The sequence below is a fragment of the Rhamphochromis longiceps genome, linkage group LG10 (assembly GCF_057381845.1).
Source record: "Rhamphochromis longiceps isolate RC_006_pf linkage group LG10, R_longiceps_female_GT1.1, whole genome shotgun sequence".
Taxonomy (NCBI): Eukaryota; Metazoa; Chordata; class Actinopteri; order Cichliformes; family Cichlidae; genus Rhamphochromis; species Rhamphochromis longiceps.
In genome coordinates, this window is record NC_140566.1 from 14,015,652 (window position 1) to 14,037,944 (window position 22,293).

Here is a 22,293-nt window from a genome sequence, read left to right on the forward strand (position 1 = left end):
CCGCTGTGCTCTGATACTCCTATGACTAGCCTGACACTACTGGTGAAAAGCTGCATTTTTACACAAAAGAGAGTGGGTCCATTTTCCTAGTATATATGCAAGCTTTATTTATTTATTTTGCTTGGAGTTATTATTTGTACTACAGCTGATTTCCCTTGAAGATAAGGTCCTGGCATCAGACTGACAACAGCAAAAACACTGCATGTGATACTACAGAGATCCTACCACTTGAGGGCAGCACTGAAGTACTATCCACATGCAGCAGACTTCCTTAAGCAGGATAAATTAAAACCTTATTTCCTCGTACAACATAACTGTACATAGTCTACACACAATACACACATAAAACATTATATACTTCACCAACAAAGACAAAAAAAATGCATTTTGTACATTGAATAATCACTGTGTGATTATCAGCCCTCTACATTCCTCCCTCTAAAATAATCTATTTATATTTGTTTGTAAACTGAGTAATGCTTGACCATTAATTCCACTGTTAAACTGTTCCCTCATTAAACTGTTCCATGATTTTATGCCACATGTGGATATAGAAAAAGTTCTTTTCGTAGTCCAAATTCTTTGTATCTTAGAATTTGTTGTACCCCTTAAGTTGTAGCCATTCATCTCTATCACAGAACAATTTCTGAATGGTTTCTGGCAACAATTTATTCCTTACATTCATGCTGTTTTGAATTAAAGAATTTTACTGTTAAAAAATTGGATCAATTTGTTTATAAAACTTTACATTACTAACAATTCGCATGGATCTTTGTTTTGTATTTGTTGTTGTTTTTTCAATACATACGGTGATTGTAATGACCTTTGATGAGTATTTTCTCCACACAGTAACATAACAATTTAAAACCAAAGAATTGTAAAGGATGTAAAGTGTTTTTTGATGTCTCACATGCCTCACTTTAGGCAAGACTGAAATGCTTTAACACAGTTTGTTTTGAATATCATTACTGTGAGATCCGTGTATACTATTGATATCTTAACCAGCTAGTTAGCAATCCATTATTTATTTAATAATTTATTCCAATACATTTACACTTTGCACATCGCACATATATGCTATACATTTTGCTATTGTCTGTAATGTCTGTTTTTCTATGCTATTTACACTGAGAGCAAAGATAAAAACTTAGCCCGATTACTATATTTGGCCAATAAAGCTGATTCTGACTTCCAGCAACTTTTTTCATTTATTATCACACTCAGGAATTTAGTTTCATGCACTCGTTCTATGTTGAAATCTTATATTTGTACTTGAAATTGATTTTTGTTTTCATTTTACTGTAACCAAAGGTTTTAAACACTCAATAGAGCTTGCAAAACTCCCGTCTACTGTTTCACACTCCAGTCCGATAGGTGGCGGTACAGCAGCTGAACGCTGGTCTGCCAACCACCAACAGAACCTAGACTACGAGCGAGGAAGACACCGAAGAAGAAGCAATAACAAACAAACCTAGCAGCTGTAAGGTAACACAACTTGGTGGAAGTGTATGTTGTCTTTATTCGACGTATCATCGGTTTTTGTTTTGTTAGTTCTCTATAAAACGTTGTGAATGGGCTGCGCAATAGATATATGAGTATCTGTTACGAAGACATCGTAGCTGTTATCTAACGTCAGCTAATACTAGCCAGACGGCAACTAACGTTTAGTTAATCCTCGCTGTGTTTGTCGTTTTGTCGTGGAAATATTAACTCTTTAGAGATAATTGGGGAGTATAAAAGCAAAATAAGTGTTATATATTAAAAAAACACGGTTATATGTGAGAATCTCAGGTGAGGTCACAAACCTCCCACTGCACTTACTAGCGGAATACTGAGGTATGTCCTTCCCACACTATAAACACATGAGATAATGTTACTTGTGCTTTGGTCAGAGTTAAGGAGAAACTGACCTTAACTGTATGCTAATCGCATTTCAGCTAGTCAGTCTACTTTGACCTTTGACCTAACTGCATAGTTAAGTCATGAGTTTTATTGTTGCGACAGAGCCTATGCAAAGATACCAGGCTAACTTCCTGTAAACAACAAAAGCGACAAAAAGTTGCTACATTCCTGTTTTGTTAGAAAGACAGGAGACAGTATAATTGATGTAAATATGTAAAAATTGTGTATGTTTCTGTGTCTTGTGTACTGTTTGTTTGTATATGTGTCTTTCTTGCTGCTGTTACACCCAAATTTCCCCTTGTGGGACAATTAAAGGATCATTCTATTCTATTCTATTCTATATGGGTTAAATGGCTAACTAGTGACACAAACCATATGTGGCCTTTGGGGAATGTTACTATCTTGCTAAAAAGAATCTCACTTGTTTTACCTCATCCTAGCGAGCGTGTTGTCGTTTAAAATCTCTTTTTCTTGAAGGTATGCGTATACATGTACGTGCATTCAGATTCCGCATTGTTGAGTACACTTTGAGTCAACTGGCTTGTTTTCATCTGTACCAGTATAAGGGCCTTGAATGTATACTGTGCGTATTCATACTTTTCCATGTAAAAGGGTGTTTATTTGTGGGTGATATGTGGAGAATATGTAGCTGTAGTCTACTTCAGGTCCGTGGTTCTTCTGATTTGCATGTGAGTGGTAAATCACAAAGCTTCCAAACAACTGGTTAGATTACTTATCTGTGTTAAAGTGATAAAAAGTGGAGTGTCAACAAAGCAAACCTCTGGAAACTGCAAACAGTCAGTGAACTTAAGTGTTTTATGTAAACATGCTCCTTTGCTTGTGAAAATGCCAATTAGCTTGGGTTAAAAGAAGTCAAATGAGGACAACAACATGGCAATAACCTCCAAAAGTACTTGTCTTGCTACTCCATAACAATCTAGTTCGTGTAAATGCATGATGGTGGGTTACTTCATTCTTTGTTGATGAATCAGGTTACAGATTTACTTAGATTGAACTATTTGAATTTGCATAATAAGGCATCACATAGATTTCTGTGGTGAATCTTTGCAGAGCCTGCGACGTAACCTACATGATGGCTGCCAGCTTTTATGCTTGTGCGTGGTGCGTCATGTGTTAATTATCACATTTTATGTGCAGTGCCATCCAGTAGAAACAAATAAAATTCTGGCACTTTTTTCCCCTCCTCTTTCTCCATTCTTTGTTCTGGTCAGTTTTTTTTTTCTTTTTGTTTTTTTTTCCAGGGCAAAAATATTCGCTCCTCTAGTTTTTCCACTTTGCTCATTCTATCACGCCCATCCCAACAATGTCAGCAATCTCCCTTGTGGAATTTGCTGACATTTGAGAGAATTATTGTCTAAAGGTGAAGAAAGATGCCCAACGGATTTACTTTACCAAATGGACCATCCCAGCCTTACCGTATTGGTCTATTTGATTCACCTTTTATTGTTTATTTTATTTTCACTTGCTAAATACGGGACAGACTTGACTGGGGAAAAGAAAGGGGAGAAAAAATGAGGGAAAGAAAAACAGCGGGGAAGAGGGACGGGGATAAAGGGCAAAGGGCAAAAAATAAACAAAATAAGCAGACAAAAAATACATATATCGATCACCTGTTGAGAAAGAAAAAAGAGAAAACAAGCAGAAGAAAAAAAAAGAGCAACATAATAAACAACATCACGATGATCTATGGGAATATCACAGTAAATACTAAACATTATTGTGCAGCACGTAAGATCGACAGCGCACAGTGTGCTTTGAGGTAGGAGCCAAAAAGGGTGTAGTTTGTGTGTGTGAGCACCCGTGTGTACACCTGTGAGCATGAGTGCGCTTGTATTTAAAAGGTTCCTTCATGTAATGATCTGCTAGAGGATGTTGGGAGCCACAGTCCTTATATTAATGCTGTAACTACTTGTCCTCATATCTAGATCATGATTGTTATTCTCTGAAATAAAATAAAAACTGTTGAAAAGGTAGCCAGAAATGCACAGGAGGAATCATCAGTACTGAACAGGCCAATCACAATAGCTGGAGGCTGTGCACACCCAACTACAATATTTGTAGGGAGGTGCCCGTCAGATGATGGGGTAGGTCACTTTGTTGGGTTTCAGAAGGGATTGTGGTTACAATGTAGCTATGGTGTAGATTTCCTGCTGAAGCATAAATCTCTAGTTCAACATGACTACTTCTTTTTTATAGATTAGTTCAACTGTAAGTAACCAAGGATGGTGCAGCTTGGCTGTCGGTGCATGGGAACTCAACTGAGTGTGCTTATACTGGTTTTCTGCAGCATACTGCTCCCCTTGCCTACAGATGCCTATATATATGCTGTAAGTAGAATTGGAGTTTTAAATCATATAATTTGGTAACCTTTGTTTGGAAAGATGAGCCTCAGACTCTTATGAAACTTTTGCCTGTTCTCATAGTGTTTGTATATTGTATTTACAGCATTATAGCAATATTACCAAAACATTTGAGGACCGCATTGCTTTGTTTGGATCTGCACTTCCAAAGGATGGAATAATGGTGAGAACTGAGTGTTGAAGGAGGAGTACAGATGGTAAAATGCAGGTCGATTTCTTTTATAATGATGCTTTTTTTTTTTTCTTTGTATCTTAGGGAGTTTTGGTTGCCTCTCATCCAGCTAATGCTTGCACAACAATAGACCCTCCCCCACCACTGCCCCCATCTTTTAATGCCACAACTACCAAATTTGTTGTTCTCATCAAACGTTATGACTGTAACTTTGATGTAAAGGTAAGCAGAGTTTAACACTGAATATTTGTTGTCTGAGAAGCACACTGCTCTAATGTAAGGAACTTGTTTCAGGTTTTAAATGCACAGCAAGCTGGATACGATGCCGCAATCGTTCACAACATTTATTCAGAAATTCTGCTCAATATGAACTACAGCAATGGTAATTATTTGTGCTATTATAAACATGGGAAAACAAATATTACAAATATAAATATTTGCTATTGTACTGTCCTACTGTGTGTGTCTGATTCCTGTTGTTTTGTATTTTTTTTTCTTTTTCAGAAACTATTGCAGAACAGATTAATATTCCCTCTGTATTCGCCAGCTACTATGCCTCGCACATTCTTAGGAATTACATAATTCCGGAACAGGGGTAAGGAAGAACAATACCAGTAATATTAAACATAAACTGTAGATTAAACCAACTTTTTATTGTCAGCATTGGATTTGTACCAATCTGGAAACCATTTGGCTTGGCTGCTGATTTAGCTTCTCAGGCAAAGGCCAGTTTTCAGACTTTCCACTGTAGCGAGCTTATATCTTTGTCTGTTATCATGTCACGTGACTAATGCAGGTAAATAAGAAAGAGAATTCTGTTAATCAAATTGCATCTGTGATTGTCAAATGCTTTTGAGATTGAATTTCTGCAAAGTTTTCGCTCTTTTGCTCTGCAACCTCAAACACTGTTGGTCCACAGACCTTAGATTGCAAAGGGAAACCAGAAGGTTTCCAGTACAGACACTTTGCCTACAGAATTTACATATGGAAATGTATAACCTGTAGGCAGATCTGTTTATATGTATTAGGTTTGCAGAAACAAACATATTTCTACTTTTTTCTTTTCTTGACTTGTAGGGCGTATGTGATTCTCAAGCCAGACTTTCCTTTTCCGCTTTCCTACTACCTTATTCCCTTCACCGGAGTAGTGTGCCTGATCATTCTTGTGATGTCTGTTGTTTTCGTAAGTATATGCATGAATTGATCTTTTCTGGGTTGTTTATACAATAACACATGATGAAAGTAGACCAGAGGTAGTAGAGGCTTTTTGTGTTATAAAAGAGTGACCTAACTGTAGCTCAACATATCTCTGTGTGTTTATTCTAATCCAGCTTCTTAGTATCTAATGATAGTTGTCAAACATGAACACAAAGAACAAACCCAGTGATGTCTATTAGGCAGCTTTTATTAAACTTACAGAAATGAATCTGGTTATTTTCCACTTGCGTAATGTCACCTTCACTTTATCGGTCTCGCCTCTCTGCTCAGCTTAGCTTAATGTGTGGCAAAGTGAGGGGCAGATGAAGAAGAGCACACATGAATAGAGCCTGCCACAAACGCATCAGAGGAGAGAAACGACCCTTTTTGTAATAATGAGTATATGAGCATTAAGCAGTTCTCCCCCATTTATTTATTTGTTATTTCTTAGGGAGGCAGGCCATGAGGGTTAAGGGAAGTGTTGAGACGCCACTGTAAATCTTTTTTCCATCGATAAAACTGAGCTTTTTTTTTTCCATATTTCAGATTACACGATGTGTACAATACAGAAAAAGGCTGAGGAAAAATCGTTTGTCCAAGGAACAGCTGAAACGCATTCCAATACACAAGTTCAGTAAAGGTAACCATTTTTGCTGTTATTATAATAAATAATTTTTTTAAATATTAAGAAGTGACGGTAAATTTGAAGGCTGCGTTTTATTTTTTTAATCATTTGGGAAGACTTTTACGTGCGTTGAGAGTTACATGCCTGTTTATGTCTAATGATGTGAGCTGGTAACATTCAGTCTCTTTCAGGGGATGACTATGATGTGTGTGCAATATGTCTGGATGAGTATGAAGAAGGGGACAAGTTGCGTGTTTTGCCTTGTTCACATGGTAAATATCTGATATTCTGTGTTGATGAGGCACTGAACTTTTTTTTTAAGTGCTCAATCATCTAATCCCATCCTATTTTCTAAAATATGAATTTTTTATCTTTTAAAAACTCTTGTTTAGTATTTTAATCGTCATCCTCTGGTAGGTTTTTCATAAGTTCCTCAAAATGTTTTTGATTTTCAGCCTATCACTGCAAATGCGTAGACCCGTGGCTCACACAGACCAAGAAGACGTGTCCAGTGTGCAAACAGCGCGTTACCCGCAACAACCCTGAGCAGTCCGAGTCTGAGTCTGAGACAGAAACTGGAGGACGTGGAGAGGAAGAAGGACCAGAAGGTGACGCAGACTCGGAGCGCACTCCTCTGCTTCGACCCTCCAACCCGGGGTCACCCACAGGAAGCCCAGGGGCCTACTCAGCCACCACCACCACAACTACCGCCCAGTGCCTCACCTCCCCTGCACACTGCAACTCACCCATCCTAGGTTATGAAGGTTGCTACTCACCGGTGGAGGACACAGACTCAGAATGTGATGACACAGGAGAGGGCAGGCACCACTCTGACGATGACACAGCTCAGCTCATTGGTAGGGACTGAGAGGAGATCTGATGGCCAGAAATTAGCTACAATGAGATTATTTAGTTTGACCAGAAGGACAAAAAAAGTTTCTATCCTCATACGTATTGTTATTGGGAAAAAAAAAATTAAATTGTTTTCAGATTTGTGGCAAGCTTGACAGTTAGTTAGTTCACTGATTTAGTGCTGATTGTTAAAAATCTGTCACCCAATAACCAGTGGAGTTCTTTCAAGTGTCATAACAAATGCAGAACCTGCGGTTGGTCAGTTTTACCAAGTGCAATGTTGAGCATAAACCACTGAAATCCACACATTTACTGTAGTTCATTAGCTTTCAAGCATGATGTCCGCTGTAACTGGATCACTAGTGCAGTACAAAATGTCCAGATCACTTACCGATTCCCTTTTAGGCAAGAGTGAAATGTCCATAGATGACGTCTTCGTGGCCAAAGTTGTGCAAAAATGGGATGGGATCTTACCTTGTGCAAGGTTCTGTTTAGGATTAGTATAGAGTATGAAGGATTTATGTTGTCTTAAAATTAATCATTCCTGTCTTTTATTTTTTTTCTAACAAGGATAATGGGGTAATATTTGTCTTCTTTTTATATTGTAATACCCCCAGTTCTGTTTTCACACATTTTAACTTTGCATCCAAGTTTTCTGAAATATGAGAAGTTAATATTGAATTAAGTCACAGTAAAATATAGGAGATATGTAACGTTACTGCTGCTTTTACATTGTTAATACTCTGCGGTTGTGGACAGTTTAAGGAAACTATTTTTTAGCTTTATACAGTTTGTTGATCAAACTCAGGTTTACACTCCAATAAATTGTTGGTGGCGATAAGAATAAGGTAATGGGGTTGTGGTCTTGTAAAGTGTTTTAGCGTTTTTCCTCGAATCTGTTTAAATGTATGTAATTAAGTTTTTTCTTCTTTCATTTTTTTTTGTTTTTATTTTTTATACAACAAAATAGAAAAGAAAAAATTGTAGAACAATAATGTGAGAAACTGGGACACAGGTGGTGGTTTTAGGAAAAGCAGAGCATTGCCTTCTACTGGCCTTCATCTACATGTCTGTGTTAAATGTCTGGAAATTGAACAAGATTGGCTTGGACAATCTCGGTCGTTGTGTCCTTGGGCAAGACACTTCACCCGTTGCCTACTGGTGGTGGTCAGAGGGCCCGGTGGCGCCAGTGTCCGGCAGCCTCGTCTCTGTCAGTGCGCCCCAGGGTGGCTGTGGCTACAATGTAGCTTGCCATCACCAGTGTGTGTGAATGGGTGGATGACTGGATATGTAAAGCGCTTTGGGGTCCTTAGGGACTAGTAAAGCGCTATATAAATACAGGCCATTTTTTTTAAATAATCAAAAATAAATTGCTTTCCACATGTTTGGCTCCTGTAACGATAACGTAAGCTCGCATAGTCATGCTTGATTTGCACCTGAAAGCCGAGCAGCTGTGGTTTGATTCTCCACTTTCTGAGATGAACTTGGTGAGGTCTTTGCCCTTGATGTTTTTCAAAGAGACGTACAGCTGGAAACCTTTTAAATCTGTTTCTGAATGAATAGGGCTGTCATATCAATACATTCCTTCATTACTGACTAAAAGACTCGACACTTCTAAGATCTCTTTGGGACTTGTTTGCAATAGTCTGTATTGTAAAATATAGAAACTCCTCCTTTTTACAAAATACTTAAACTATCTTTTGTACTGTACTTTTTTTTTTTTTTTTGCTCTTTATGTCTCAGTTTTAGAGACTGTTCACCGAAACACTCAAACATTATAATGCCCACTCATTTTTTCATTCTTTGTTCTTTGTTTTTTAGACTGTGCCTAGGTTATCAGACTTAAATAATAAATGTATAGTGTCAAGTGTAATTCCATGTGTAAAGCAGGATTGGGAATCTTTCAGATGTTGAAACACTATCCGTGAAAAGCTGCAATAAAGATCTTGTTTGTGGAAGGGTTAATGATATTAAAGTAGGACTGTGTTACTGTTCGTTTAAATGAGAACACTTAAGTAGATCTTCCTTACAAATGGTTATTGATGTGATCATTTTATTAATAAAGCCACTTGAAAAGTTTTGACTTTGTTACTTTGTTATTAGAACACCTGCTATCTTTTATAAATATTTGCAATATAGTAAGGTCAGTAATGTATTATAATAATATTTAAACCATGCTTTTATCAGCTGAGCTGTTCTCATCTGACGTTTTCGTTAGTTACTCTTCTGGTTCTCAGTCTCCTTCTAGTCCTCCAGAAGGGGGAAAATATACCCCCACCTCACTGTTTGTTTGTTTTTTAAAGTTAATCATTAAAAATAATGTTTTACTAATGATCCAAGTTGAATTTAAGTGAAAAAAACAGCATTATTAAACATATTTTTCCTATATAGTAAATATTAATCAGCTTCCTTTCCTCCATGTTTTCCCAAAGTTACTCATTTTTGTCCTCCTGCAGAGTCTGTGCTCATGGTCAGCTGATGCAACTTTAGTCAAGAGAGCAGCAGAGCTGACATTTCTTGGTGCAAATTACATCTCAAGATGCATCTGCTGATTTCTTAAAGGCGCTCTTTGACTGGAGCATGGAGAGGAGTAGAACCTTAATTGACGTTACTTCCCTGGGTTTTTTGCATAATTACACTGAAAACCACCCCGATGCATTTCAGATTAAACAGTTAAGATGTGATTCAAGTGCAGACTTTTTGCTGGTTTTGCAAAACTACTTCATTAACACCCACAGTCCCCTGTTTTCAGAGGCTCAAACGTAATTGGACAACGCAACATAATGTTAAGCATAAGCATGCTGTATTGGCTTTAGGTCGGGTGACTGATGTGGCCTTTGGCGAATATCCCATTTTAGCAAACTGTTGTTTTTGTGGTTTGCTTTGTGTTGTTATCCATTTGCACTGCGTAGCATCGTCTGATCAGTTTTACAGCATTTCGCTAAATCTGGGCAGAGGGTACAGCTCTGAACACTTCACAGTCCATCCTGCTCCTTCTATCAGCAGTCCCATCATCAGCACACACAATTTATATAGTCCCTCTGGCACCTCATGCCATAACACTGCCTCCATCATGTTTGACAGATGTTGTGGTTAGCCGTGGCTCATTAGCTCTTTCTTTCTTCCTTTCTCATAATTCTGTCTTTCTATCATCCTCGTTTAATCTAACAAAAGGTTTTTTTACTATTATTTTATTTATATTATTTCACTAGAATTTCATCTCCTTTAGATGTTTTTTGTTTTGTTTCTTGGTTACATATTGCGATCTCTTTGTTCAAACTATGGAAATAATGCTAAAAAAAAAAGAAGCTAAAATACAAGTTCAACACTTTGAAGCAATTTAAAATATATATGTTTTGTTTGTCACAAAATAACAAGGAACAGGCCTCACCTGGCTATAAAACAGGTGTGTCATTATCCAACAAATGATGGCTGTAAGTCTATGCTCCAACTGGGAAAGATGATTCTGGTTCGACTAAACACTGCCTCAAATAAAATTGCCTGAAATGCCTGACGAGTTTCAGTTTTATGCGGCTGATTATCTACAGCTGGTTTGGGTTTATTGAATTTAAGATCTGAAAAAGTCCAAATAGTTTTAACAACAGATCAGAGATGTTATAGAACAGATGTAGAAAAAAAACTTACAGAAAACGATGACATTTAAGAAGTAGTTTATTAGATCTCACACTATTGTCTGTGAAGGTTCTCAGTCATCCAGGTCATCGTAGTCAAAGGAGCTTGCAAAGAAAAGCGTCTGGACTTCTTTAAGTTGCTTGAAGACGTTTCACCTCTCATCCGAGAAGCTTCTTCAGTTCTAAGGTCAAATGGTGGAGAGTCCCAGATATAAACCTAGAGATCCCTTCCCAGACGCCTTAACGCCCACTCACATCCTGGGCCATCTGACCTCAGGAATTCGCATGATAAGGTGGGGCCAGGTTTCACAATGAACACACCCGAAACTCTGGCTGATTGGGACCCACACCCAGTTTCCCACCTTGGCTCAGGCGATTAGAGGATCATCAGGGGGTCCTTTTGTCCCTCTGTGGGGGGTCACTCCCACTAGGTTTATATCTGGGACTCTCCACCATTTGACCTTAGAACTGAAGAAGCTTCTCGGATGAGAGGTGAAACGTCTTCAAGCAACTTAAAGAAGTCCAGACGCTTTTCTTTGCAAGCTCCTTTGATCTCACACTATTGCGTTTTACTTTCACTAGACAGTGAACCTCCAAATATATCCTTTCTTTGTGCTTTTCTTTGTTCGTCCTTTGAACCTTAACTGGTGCCTCATGTAGTCCAGGATAGCAAGTGGAGTGGAGATGATGTGCAGGTGATAAGGACTCCCCAGAAAAGCCTGTGAACATGTGAATAGTAAAAACTGTTATTTTCTCTTTTATTTCTACAATATTATTATGATTATTGTTAGGATAATAAAAGCATTGCCTGACAATACACTGATAATAATATTATCAATTAAAGAATTAATTAAAGCTGCTTATGGAAGGAGTGCAGGGCATCTAGGATATAACCAGAACCAGATCCAATAACTTACTTTCATCTGAGGTTAAAAAAAAGCTGTTTGCATTTTTTTGATAATTTCAAAAAACCTTTGAACCTTAAACCACTTTGTTTGTTTCATATCAACATAATTTGTAAAATAATATCAGATTAAATTATTTTAGAGGGAAGTTAAAACTCGCCCAAGGAATAATTCTGCTGAAATGAAAATTAAAGTAAATGCATATCACACTAGGGTGTAAGTTCTCTTGGTACAGTCAATAAATTACCTCTGGTTTTTATTTCTGTGATGAAAGTTAGCAAATAAAGTCACAAGAAAATGTACTTTACCTCATTGTCGTCCTGGGAGATCTTTCTGGAATCCAGAAGCATAATTAAAGTTAAGACTAACAGGAAAGATGATCTCAGCAAAGAGCAGCTTGATGGCATCTTTTCCAGAGAAAGTTCAGAGTTTTTAAGAGTTTTCGAGATTCTTTGCAGCAAATCCAAGCTTTTTTTTTGCTGACGAAGAGTCTTGTAAAGGTTCTTCTGGTTTAGAGGAGAACTCTAAATGTGATGATGCTAACCTATGCATGGCTATCATGTATCCGGGGTATAAAAAGATTTATTCAGCTCAAATGTAAATTGGCTTTTCTTTAACACAGCAGGTGACATCATTAAAGGGACATGAAATACTGAAATTAACAAGGATTAAATGGCTTGAATTCATCGTATGCATAAAGCCCTAATGAATCAAGTCTTAATGAGTAACCATAAAACTGAAAGGTAGGGTACGGCTTATGTCTGGAATAAGCACATTAATAATGTAGATGATATATGATTCAACAATTAATTTTAAATTATAGAAACACTTCAAGGAACATGGTATTGATGAGTGTTCAATAGAAAATAAGGTAATCCCACAGCAATTTTACAGTCATACATTATGTCTTGTATACATTTTTCAATGGACTCATCTTGGATAAGAGTTATAGAACCCTAAAGACAGCAAATCCAGCAAAATGTATTGGATTTAATTTATTTCTTCTAATAGTATCCAGTCGTTTTCTTCATACACAGTCTCCTGTTTCCAGAGCTCAAAGGCAAGTGGACAATTATCTAAAAGCAGTTTTATGGCCAAGTTGGACCTGTTCCCTTATTACGTCGTGGCAAATTTGTCAGATTAAATATAAACACTTGTTTCCAAGTGTTTGGCATTTGGTAGCTTTTCAAGAGGTTGATGCAGGTGAAGACACAGCAAAAGCTTGTTTTGCAAAACCAACATTCTGGTGAATTCTGATGAAGTTCTGGTCAGCTCAGCAACACCAAAGAGACCTGAAAGGCCATAGAAGACCACTAAAGCGGGGGGCATTGCCTTCAGGTTGCATGGTTTCAAAGACAATTTCTCTACTTTTAAGATTAGGCTTAAAACTTTCCTTTTTGATAAAAGAAAAAGGGCTGGATCAGGTGGACATGAATCCTCCCTTTAGTATGCCGCAATAGGTCTAGGCTGCTGGGGGCTTCCTGTAATGCACCGAGCGTTTCTTCCTCACTCACTTCTTTTCACTCGCTGTTATTGTTCATCTCTGGCTCTCTTCCACTGTGTGTCTTTTGTCTGGTCTTTCTCCCCTATATTTAAGGGGATATATTCATATCTATCCATTAAATTGAATTGAACTGAAGTGAATAGAGAGGGAAAACTATAAAAAATATTGAAGAAGTACTGATGTGTTTTAATTTGTGTGTTATACGTAGAGAATGAGAATGAAAATTCTGATCTGAAAAAGGTGAGGGGATAAATATACATGTTTAAGACCTACGTTCCATTTATTATCCATATTTTCCAATGCATTTGCAGTGTTGGGTTTTCACTTTTATCTCCCTTTCTTGATTATTCCTCTTGTATATGTATTTTTGGTTTGGGTCTATGAAAACCATGGCTGGTGTGGGCTGAAATAATCTTTCCCTTTAAATTATGTGTAAACATACTATCAAAACAGAAGATTTTCTAAACGGTGTGAAAGATGGAAAACTAAGCGTTCTGGGGTGCAAACCTCCACCAAGTCAGTTCACTCTCTGGTCATAAAAATTATCTAGGAAAGGTAATAGATAATAGGTATAATAATAGGTAAATAACTGGAAATGAATAACTTGAACTTATTAAATAGCTTTTTACATTACTTTCTTTAAAGATATAACACATTTTAGGGTCAACTTGAAAGAAAGACAGATACGGAACGTAATAGTGAGCTCAAATATAAAATGTGATGCAAACTATAATGTGATGTTTAAAATCCTCATATACCAGTAGCATTTCCTAAATGTTACCAGTACAAACAAATGCAGTATAAAAGACATTTTATGAATGTTTGACTTTATTTGACCTTAAAGAAAATCCAAAGTAATGTAATATTTAGAATCCCCATATATCATTCCCTTTATGCCTATATGTGGTCAGTAGAAAGAATAGCAGTAAGAAACATATTTTTAAATAACTCTATATAGCATTATTATCCCGTTGACCTTCAGATCAATCTATTGACCTTGAAGATAAGGTCAAATGTGACATGATATTTTAAATCTTTCTATATGTTGACAACACACACTGCACTTTTAATAATCATAGTTTCTAAGTGATAAGGATTTTTGTCTATTTTTGACCAATAAATCATTAATTTGACCTTGAAGACCTTGGAGGATGTAAGCCAGATTTGAATGGTTTGGTCATGTGACCCCAGTATACACTCCTAAAAAGTTCGATCAAAAGTCATTCAAAACGTTTCGAGTTGTTGTGTTTACAACCAAAAAGAATGACACGCACGTAAACGCTACCTAGGCGGAGGTGATAAATTGTGGCTTACACTCCAAACCAGGTGGTGGCGCTAATTCCATGTTTAGTTGTTCACCAATTTCCAAGCGAAGAACAAGAAGACGTGAAGGCTACGGAGAAAGAGGGAGACGAACGAGATCACCATACCAACGAGTAATTATTAAGGTATTATCGTAATTATTGACTTTTCCTCAGTTATATCAGTTGGTCTGTTATTTAGAATAAGACAGGTCTGTAGAATGAGACCGTAATTCAGTTTATTTCATTTAATTTTATTTCTTTCATTTTATTTTCAGCTAACACACAGCTAGCGTAGTGGCTAACGATACATGGCTGCATTATCGAGGGTCCTAACTCGCCCTAAAACACGAATTTACAGGTTTTGTTTCGACTGAAAGACTCAAACCTGTATCTCCGGATAGCTACTAATTTTGATCTTTCTTTTTGTTTGTTTTGTTTTGTTTTTTGTAAATTTTGTAAATCCCAGTCTGATGATATCAATGATCGCTATTATGCAAGACAAAGGAATTACTTTACGGCAAGTTACGCACGTCGTCTGTGACAGACTATCTGCATTTCCTTGTTCACGGTCCCCCTTGTTTGAATGACTGCCGTCACCAAAATCCTTTTGAATTAGAAGGTCAAATATTAATAGTCACTTGTTATAAGCACCGTCCCGGTCTCCATGTGGCAACCCCACATACTGAAGACAAAATAAAGGAAACAGTTTCCCTGGCTTATAATGAGAACAATATTCAACGAGAACAATCTTCATGGGGGGCATTTTGCTGACATGGTTTACTGACTTGTCACTTAAAAGGAAGATGCACATGTGTTTTGAGTTGTGTTACATCAGAGCAGTTTCTTCTTTTGAGATGTAAATCATAAACTTTCGCTTTGCACTTATCAGGTCTTAATATAAAAAGTAAAACCTTCCTTAAAACGATTCTGCTTGTAGCCATCTTAATAATAATCAATGAATACTACACGTGATCTGGATTTTCTTTCTTCGTGCAGATGGGAGACAGTGATGATGACCATGATCGCAGGAGAAGGGACAAATTCAGACGGGAGAGAAGTGACTATGACCGTTCAAGAGAGAGAGAGGACCGGCGCAGAGATGACTGGAATGACAGGTTAAAAAGAGAGATGCTATTGGGCACACGCCAGATTCAGTGAAACCTGATACAGCCAAATCATATTCAGATGAACAGCTAAATGCTAATAAATTGTAGCTCTTTGCTGCTCTTACACTGAGTAAAGTGGATATTAAAGATAGACTTGTGTGTTTCTTACCTTTTTTTTCTTTCCTCATGTTTTCTCTCCTTCCTCTGATTGTGATCATTGGTCCAGGGAGTGGGATAGAGGCAGGGAGCGGCGAAGTCGTGGAGAGTACAGGGATTATGATAGAGGTCGAAGGGAGAGATTTACCCCACCCAGACACGACATGAGTCCCCAGCAGAAACGCATGAGAAGAGACTGGTAGGATTTGCAATGTTACTATTGCACAATGTCTGTAACCATCTTTTATTTTACTTAAAGCCCCTTATCCGTTCCTGGCAGGGATGACCATGGTGGAGACCCCTACCGTGGTGGGTATGACTTGGGTTATGGTGGTGGAGGAGGGCCCAGCTATGGACCACCACAACATTGGGGCCATCCCGACATGCACCTCATGCAGCCTCATCAAGGCATCCCCATTCAGGCCAGGTAATTAATTTAAGTTCAGTTTTGAAGTTAAATGTTACTTTACATATCTTTAAAGATATTTTTAATGTTGTTACCTCAGATATGTCTTTTTGCCAACTAGCTTCTTGGCTAGTCAAAGCTCCATCCAACATATCTTTCTTTCATTAGGCTTGGTAACATCCACGACTTGGACTTAGGTCCTCCTCCTCCAATAATGAAGAGCTTTAAGGAGTTTCTGCTGTCCTTAGATGATTCTGTGGATGAGACTGAGGCCGTCAAACGCTACAATGAGTACAAGATCGACTTCCGGCGACAGCAGATGCAGGACTTCTTTTTGGCTCATAAAGATGAAGAGTGGTACGATCTCAGATGCCTTTACTACATAAGCCCTTATCAAGAATATAATTTTTTTTATTATAGTCATAATATAATTATTGCATCGACAGATCCATTAGCATTACTTAAGCTGTTATTTTTTGTTGTCCTCACCAAATATAATTGGCTCTTTATTTCTTTATTGGCCTTTTCATCATTTTAGGTTTAATTGCTATTTAAAGGCAAATATAATAGGCTGAGCCTGGTCCTTTTGGTGGGTTTATCTTAGAATTCTATTCAAAAATTCAGATGATGTTTTTATTTGTAATTGATGGCTAATGAAATTGGTACATTAAAACAAGGTGCATGTATATGCCATCTCCGTTATGTTCTTGTTAAACTCTGGTGCTATTAATGCACACAAATTAAAAGCAGTGGAAAGGCGTTTGGTATGACAGTTTCACCCAGTACGAGGACCAGGCACACACAGTTAATTTATAACTAATGACTGTTGCTATAGTACTTGTTGACAAAATAAGAAAATCAACCCAATTTCAACATTAGTTTATATTTGTTATAAATGTATTTTAGGAGTTTAATTTTTTTTTATCCATAAATATCCATAGCTCCTTAGGCAGGAATACAAATATTATCACTAGTCAAACATTGGGTATAGAAAAAAAAATCTAGGAAGTAATGTGTGTTAATTGTTTATTGTCACTCTCATGTAACGAAATTGTTTAAAGTCATCATTTGGTGCTTTGACAAAAACGTCTTTGTTCCTTGGGTTGATTGTCTTATTTGGAGTAACACAAGATTTGTAATTGTGTGCTGTCTGTTAATGCTTTGACACTTGTTTCACAGGTATCATGCAAAATTATTCTGTTTTGTCATAACCCATTTTCTTCCCTTCATTTCAACTACTACGTTGACGACGATTTTTTTCAAGATGAGAAAAAGTGGAGCTCATCCGCAAGAATCGGTCTTAGACAGACAGGGCATGCACTGCGCACAATGCAGTTGCTCTTAGACACACAGTAACAGGGATTTTAGATAGACAGCCATGTAGTCGTCCGCACACGGAAATTTTTTTTTTTCTTGTTTTATCCTTTTTCGACACAATTTTCTTTTTATATTCGGATCAAATCCCAAAACCGAATTTGTGTGCATACAGACACACCATTGGGGTGAAGTGGAGCGCACTTTCACAGAAGAGACCCCGCTCTCTGTATTTATTTGTTATTAAACTGGCAGAACAAAAGGTAACTGTAGTCCACTTAATGCTAACATTTTTAATGTGACATTTTGAATATGTAAATGTTTAATTTGATCATCTCTGTTGTTTTTTTCCTGCCTTTTTTTTCTTTCTTTTTTGGTGAGTTAATCTCAAATCTTCTAACATTGTTGAGTAATTGGCTATGAAGACCACAGTCAAAACATAGAATTACAGAAAATTATAATAACTAGGATATACTGAAGACAAATTAAAGTTTTGTCATATGCTAGATTGCTTATTGAATTGGAGTTGTTTAACATAAAAAAACCCTATTCAGAATAAATGTTCTGTTAAAAATGTGATTAGAAGAAACTTTAAAAAAAAAGTGTAAAATACACAGATGTAACGTAGGCTTGTAATATTTATTTGTTCTCTAACTTTTGCTTCCCGCTCATCCCAACCCCCATCATTCTCTCCCCAATCTGTTGTGGACGCCCAACTCTGGACACAGGTTCCGATCCAAGTACCACCCTGATGAGGCCAGACGACTTAAGGCAGAGGCCCAGAGGGCTCTGCACAACCGCCTGAATGTGTTCATTTTCCTAATGGAGAACGGCTGGTTTGATAATGTCTCCCTGGACATTGAACAGACCCCAGCCATCATCAAAGTTTTGGATGCAGGTGAGGTCTCAAACAACTTAAAGAGCATTGTTAACCTGTGGAGTTTTCATTTGTATCTACAATTAAGTCTGCTTTTACAATAAAAGCAAAAATGATCTGACCTAATTGCATGGATGGTACTTAGAAGAGTACTTCTATGGCTGAACCATAACGTTCTTTCTGCATTTCAGCTGTGATAAAAATGGAAGGGGGCACAGACCATGATCTTCGCATCTTGGATCTGCCATCTGAAGAGGAAGAAGACAGAGAGAAGTCAGCATCTATTTCCAGGGGCACTGAAGTTTCCAAGAGAGAAGACCTCAAAGCTTTGGGTAGTGACTGCAAACCAGTGGAGAAAGACAGAAATGAGAAGGTATGTGTGCTCTGTTAGACAGGCGGTAGACATTTCATGAGGCTCTGTTGATGACAATGAACTGTGGCACAGGAGGGTAGTGACTCAGCCAGCACAGAGAAAGCTGCCACAGCAGAAGGAGAGGATATGAAAGAGGAGGCAGAGAAAGAACCAGCAAAAGAAATTCCTGAACCTAAGAAAGTAAGTGTTCCTTCTGATACTGAATTAGTTCTTACCAAGAGAAAGAAATAAATTGAACTGGCCTGATTGTTTTTCAATTTGATTGTTTAGCCAAGAAGAAAGAGGAAGCGCAGCGGGGACAGCGATGATGAAGCCAGCGCCTCAGAGAGTGACTCGGACTCAGATTCAGACTCCAACTCTAACTGCTCTGACAAACCAGTGAAGAAGGAAGAGGAAGACAAGGATGAGGAGGAAGAGGAAGGTGAAGGTGAGAAATCATGCCTGTAGTGTCTGGTTATACATTTTCAGGAGTATAATATGTATCTTTCTGTAATTTAGCACTCATCAAATAAATCTCCCTTTCCTGTCTAATGATCCAGAGGAGAAACCCAAGGAGAACTCCGAGGAGGACAAGAAGGAAGAGAAAAAGCCCAAAGACGACTCTCCTAGACCACGGCCTCTCCACAGGACTTGCTCTCTGTTCATGAGAAGCATCGCTCCCACCATCTCCAAGGCTGAGATTATTGCTGTGAGTTGTATAAAAGAAGCATACCTATCAGATCCAGATCTTTAAGTGCACTAAACAGATACGTGTCCTGGTTTAAACTGAGCGTGGTTTCTTTTTCTTCTCAGCTGTGTCGACGTTACCCTGGGTTTCTGCGTGTTTGCTTGTCTGATCCCCATCCAGAGCGCAGGTATGAAAAATGAAAACTTGGCATTATTTGCTACACTAAAGTGTAAATGGTTGGATTAGTGTAGTCATTCATTACTTTGACATGAAACCTGCACCGTCTCAGGTTTTTCAGACGTTGCTGGGTGACATTTGACCGTAGCGTCAACATCAAAGAAGTCTGTTGGAACCTTCAGAACATTCGGGTAAGTGCACCAGTCATAAGTGTTGGCACTGCTATAACTTTGTGTTGCAGGTGGCTTTAGAGATGCAGAGATCGTTCAAATTTCAGCTGAGGCCTTTACCAGTCTGTTTTTACCCTTCACAGCTGCGAGACTGTGAACTGGCACCGGGGGTGAACAGGGACCTGGCTCGGAGGGTGCGTAATGTTAATGGCATTACTCAGCACAAGCAGATTCTCCGCAATGACATCAAGCTGGCTGCCAAGCTCATTCATGCCTTAGATGAGAAAGGGGAACTTTGGAGCAACAAGTCCCAGGAAGAAGGGCAGAGCAGTGAGGTATAGTACCTGTACCCATGCAATTTAACCGATTTTTCTCAAGTTATTTGACCATCATCATCATTTGTGGGTTTTTTTTATTTCCACAGTTGCCAGCGCAGAACCCCATCCTGAAGAATATTACCGATTACCTGATAGAGGAGGTCAGTGCTGAGGAGGAGGAGCTTCTGGGCTCCGGGAGTGGAATGGATTCTGAGGAGGGCATCAAGGAAGGAAACCCTGCAGAGATGACTGTTGAGAGGGATGACAAACTTGTCAAGGTCATTCCTTTACCACACTTAGAACAGTTTAAGATATAATATCCATCTGATCTTCTCTTTTAAAAGTGGGTTTCTCCATTTGTATCTTCACTGTGCTAGGCCTGTCAATTTTACCATGTGTTGTTTCAGGTTTTGGATCGTTTGGTCTTGTACCTCCGTGTTGTGCACTCAGTTGACTACTACAACACCTGTGAATACCCCAGTGAGGATGAAATGCCCAACCGATGCGGCATGATTCATGTACGTGGACCCATTCCTCCCAACCGCATCACACATGGAGAAGGTCAGTGTTCTTCCCTTTTCATGTTACGTGACACAAAAGAGACCTCTGGGATGAAAACGTAAATGTTGACTCAGCTGTAGTGAAAATGAATCTTCCAACATCCTGAAGTTGACGTGAATTTTAACTGTTGTGTTTGCTAGCTAAACATTTGCTGTGCTTAGACTATTTTGCCACCTATCATAAACAGTGCCAAATGTAGGCAATGCAGATTGCAAAAAAAAGTTTAAGTGAGGATTTTAAAGTTTTAGTGTTGATACAGAATTTAATAAGATGACATCCCCTCATTCAACAGTGCAACAGTGGGAGAAAATGATGGAGGAGAAGTTGGCCCCCTTGTTTAGTTTAAAAGAAGTCTTGTCTGAAGAAGAGGGGGTGAAGATGGGCCGCAAGGACCCTGAAGAAGAAGTGGAGAAGTTTGTGTCTGCCAACACACAAGAACTGGGAAAAGATAAATGGCTCTGCCCTCTAAGTGGAAAGAAATTTAAGGTTGGCACTTGGAATGAATAGTATTCAGGACTGTACAGCATGACCACAGTCAATGCATTTTATTAAACACAAAGGAGATATACCAGTAGTTTTTGTTAGAAGTTCTGTTGTAATTTAAAAAAAATAATAATCAAGAATTATTTCTGTATATATTTTTTATTTTTTTTATTTCAAATCAAATTCAAGGGTCCAGAGTTTGTACGGAAGCACATCCTCAACAAACATGGGGATAAAATTGAAGAAGTGAAAAAGGAGGTTAGTTTCTTCAACAATTTCCTGATGGATGCCAAGAGGCCATCCCTGCCAGAGATGAAACTTCCTCCTCTTCCAGGCCCAAGCCAAGGTCGGTTTGAGATTTTTGTCTAGTAAACCCAGAACTACAGATATTCTTCAACAGAGATAAACAGAATAGTAAGAAAAAGATACACTGGGCCCGTTTCATCTCGCAGGTTTGCTCAGTCCCAGTATGCCGTTTCCTCCCCAAGGTCCTCAGGGTCCAATGGGCTTTGCACAGCCTCGTCCTCCTCTGATGGGCTACGGTGGTATGTTCTGAATTTACCCTTTTATACTAAAAATGAGAATGTGCTTTCCAGTCAAGTCGCAACACTTTTTCTTTTTTCAAATTAAAATCATTTTTTGAAGCTGGTGGGCCTCCTTATCCACCCAACCAATATGGTGGAGGCAGAGGCAACTATGACAACTTCCGCGGACAAGGTGAATACCTGGGTAAGCCGCGCAACATCAGGTGAGACCGCTGTACGTGTCTTTATTTTGCTACAAACATTTTCTTTTTTCTGCTAATGTGGAAGTTTGAAACTCCCTTTAAAAGATCGTTTCTACTGTTTTTCTGTTTGCATTGCCATCCATTGCAGAATGTCACGAGGTGACCCACGCAACATCATTGAGTACCGTGACCTGGATGCACCAGATGATATGGACTTCTTTTAGAAGGTTCACATTTTTTGCTCTTTACCAGTGTTGTGTTCTGCCTGCTTTTTGGAGTAATGAGATTATTTCATTTCTTAAAAGGCTTGTTTTGTAATTATTGTGCAACCAGAACTGCTGTAAACAGATTCATTAATAAAGTTGTGATCAAATTACAGTAATAAGTACTAAATTACTTGTGAAGTCGATCTGATATAAAAAGAAGTAATCTGTGACAAAGTGCATCATAATTTTTTAGTGGATCTTAAATAATACACAGCTTTT

General features: G+C 38.2%; 2 protein-coding genes across 7 annotated transcripts; both read left to right on the forward strand.

Annotated features, from left to right (window-relative positions):
• The first annotated feature begins 1,384 nt into the window (after nucleotides 1-1,384).
• rnf167 (ring finger protein 167) lies at nucleotides 1,385-8,085 on the forward strand. Of its 5 annotated transcripts, none has more exons than XM_085420326.1 (10): nucleotides 1,385-1,485; nucleotides 4,120-4,250; nucleotides 4,369-4,446; nucleotides 4,540-4,677; nucleotides 4,750-4,837; nucleotides 4,960-5,050; nucleotides 5,533-5,638; nucleotides 6,199-6,292; nucleotides 6,469-6,549; nucleotides 6,733-8,085. In XM_085420326.1, the coding sequence occupies exons 2-10, from the start codon at nucleotides 4,146-4,148 to the stop codon at nucleotides 7,143-7,145; spliced, it is 1,194 nt and encodes a 397-aa protein (XP_085276452.1). In that variant the 5' UTR covers nucleotides 1,385-1,485; nucleotides 4,120-4,145; the 3' UTR covers nucleotides 7,146-8,085. The 5 variants fall into 5 exon arrangements, with proteins under 5 accessions (XP_085276452.1, XP_085276455.1, XP_085276454.1 ...); XM_085420329.1 differs by having other exon boundaries at nucleotides 1,417-1,480; XM_085420328.1 differs by having other exon boundaries at nucleotides 1,464-1,506.
• A 6,428-nt stretch (nucleotides 8,086-14,513) lies between these two features.
• srrt (serrate RNA effector molecule homolog (Arabidopsis)) lies at nucleotides 14,514-22,193 on the forward strand. 2 transcript variants are annotated; one of them, XM_085420331.1, is made up of 20 exons: nucleotides 14,514-14,618; nucleotides 15,471-15,589; nucleotides 15,807-15,935; nucleotides 16,017-16,163; nucleotides 16,311-16,499; nucleotides 18,185-18,354; nucleotides 18,525-18,706; nucleotides 18,779-18,886; nucleotides 18,977-19,133; nucleotides 19,246-19,394; nucleotides 19,499-19,560; nucleotides 19,663-19,741; nucleotides 19,864-20,055; nucleotides 20,145-20,315; nucleotides 20,445-20,598; nucleotides 20,891-21,084; nucleotides 21,271-21,427; nucleotides 21,534-21,626; nucleotides 21,727-21,829; nucleotides 21,957-22,193. In XM_085420331.1, exons 1-20 carry the CDS (start codon nucleotides 14,514-14,516, stop codon nucleotides 22,030-22,032), a joined length of 2,736 nt encoding a protein of 911 aa, XP_085276457.1. In that variant the 3' UTR covers nucleotides 22,033-22,193. The 2 variants fall into 2 exon arrangements, with proteins under 2 accessions (XP_085276457.1, XP_085276460.1); XM_085420334.1 differs by having other exon boundaries at nucleotides 14,516-14,618; nucleotides 21,727-21,840.
• Nucleotides 22,194-22,293: the final 100 nt, after the last annotated feature.

What these genes read in the sequence shown, in the direction of transcription:
- rnf167 (XM_085420326.1), top strand. Translation starts at nt 4,146, where the DNA reads ATGGTGCAGCTTGGCTGTCGGTGCATGGGAACTCAACTGAGTGTGCTT. An exon ending in CAATATGAACTACAGCAATG is followed by an intron (nt 4,838 to 4,959) that starts GTAATTATTTGT and finishes TTTCTTTTTCAG; the next exon opens with AAACTATTGCAGAACAGATT. An exon ending in TACATAATTCCGGAACAGGG is followed by an intron (nt 5,051 to 5,532) that starts GTAAGGAAGAAC and finishes CTTGACTTGTAG; the next exon opens with GGCGTATGTGATTCTCAAGC.
- srrt (XM_085420331.1), top strand. Translation starts at nt 14,514, where the DNA reads ATGTTTAGTTGTTCACCAATTTCCAAGCGAAGAACAAGAAGACGTGAA. An exon ending in AGAAAGACAGAAATGAGAAG is followed by an intron (nt 18,707 to 18,778) that starts GTATGTGTGCTC and finishes ACTGTGGCACAG; the next exon opens with GAGGGTAGTGACTCAGCCAG. An exon ending in TCCTCTGATGGGCTACGGTG is followed by an intron (nt 21,627 to 21,726) that starts GTATGTTCTGAA and finishes CATTTTTTGAAG; the next exon opens with CTGGTGGGCCTCCTTATCCA.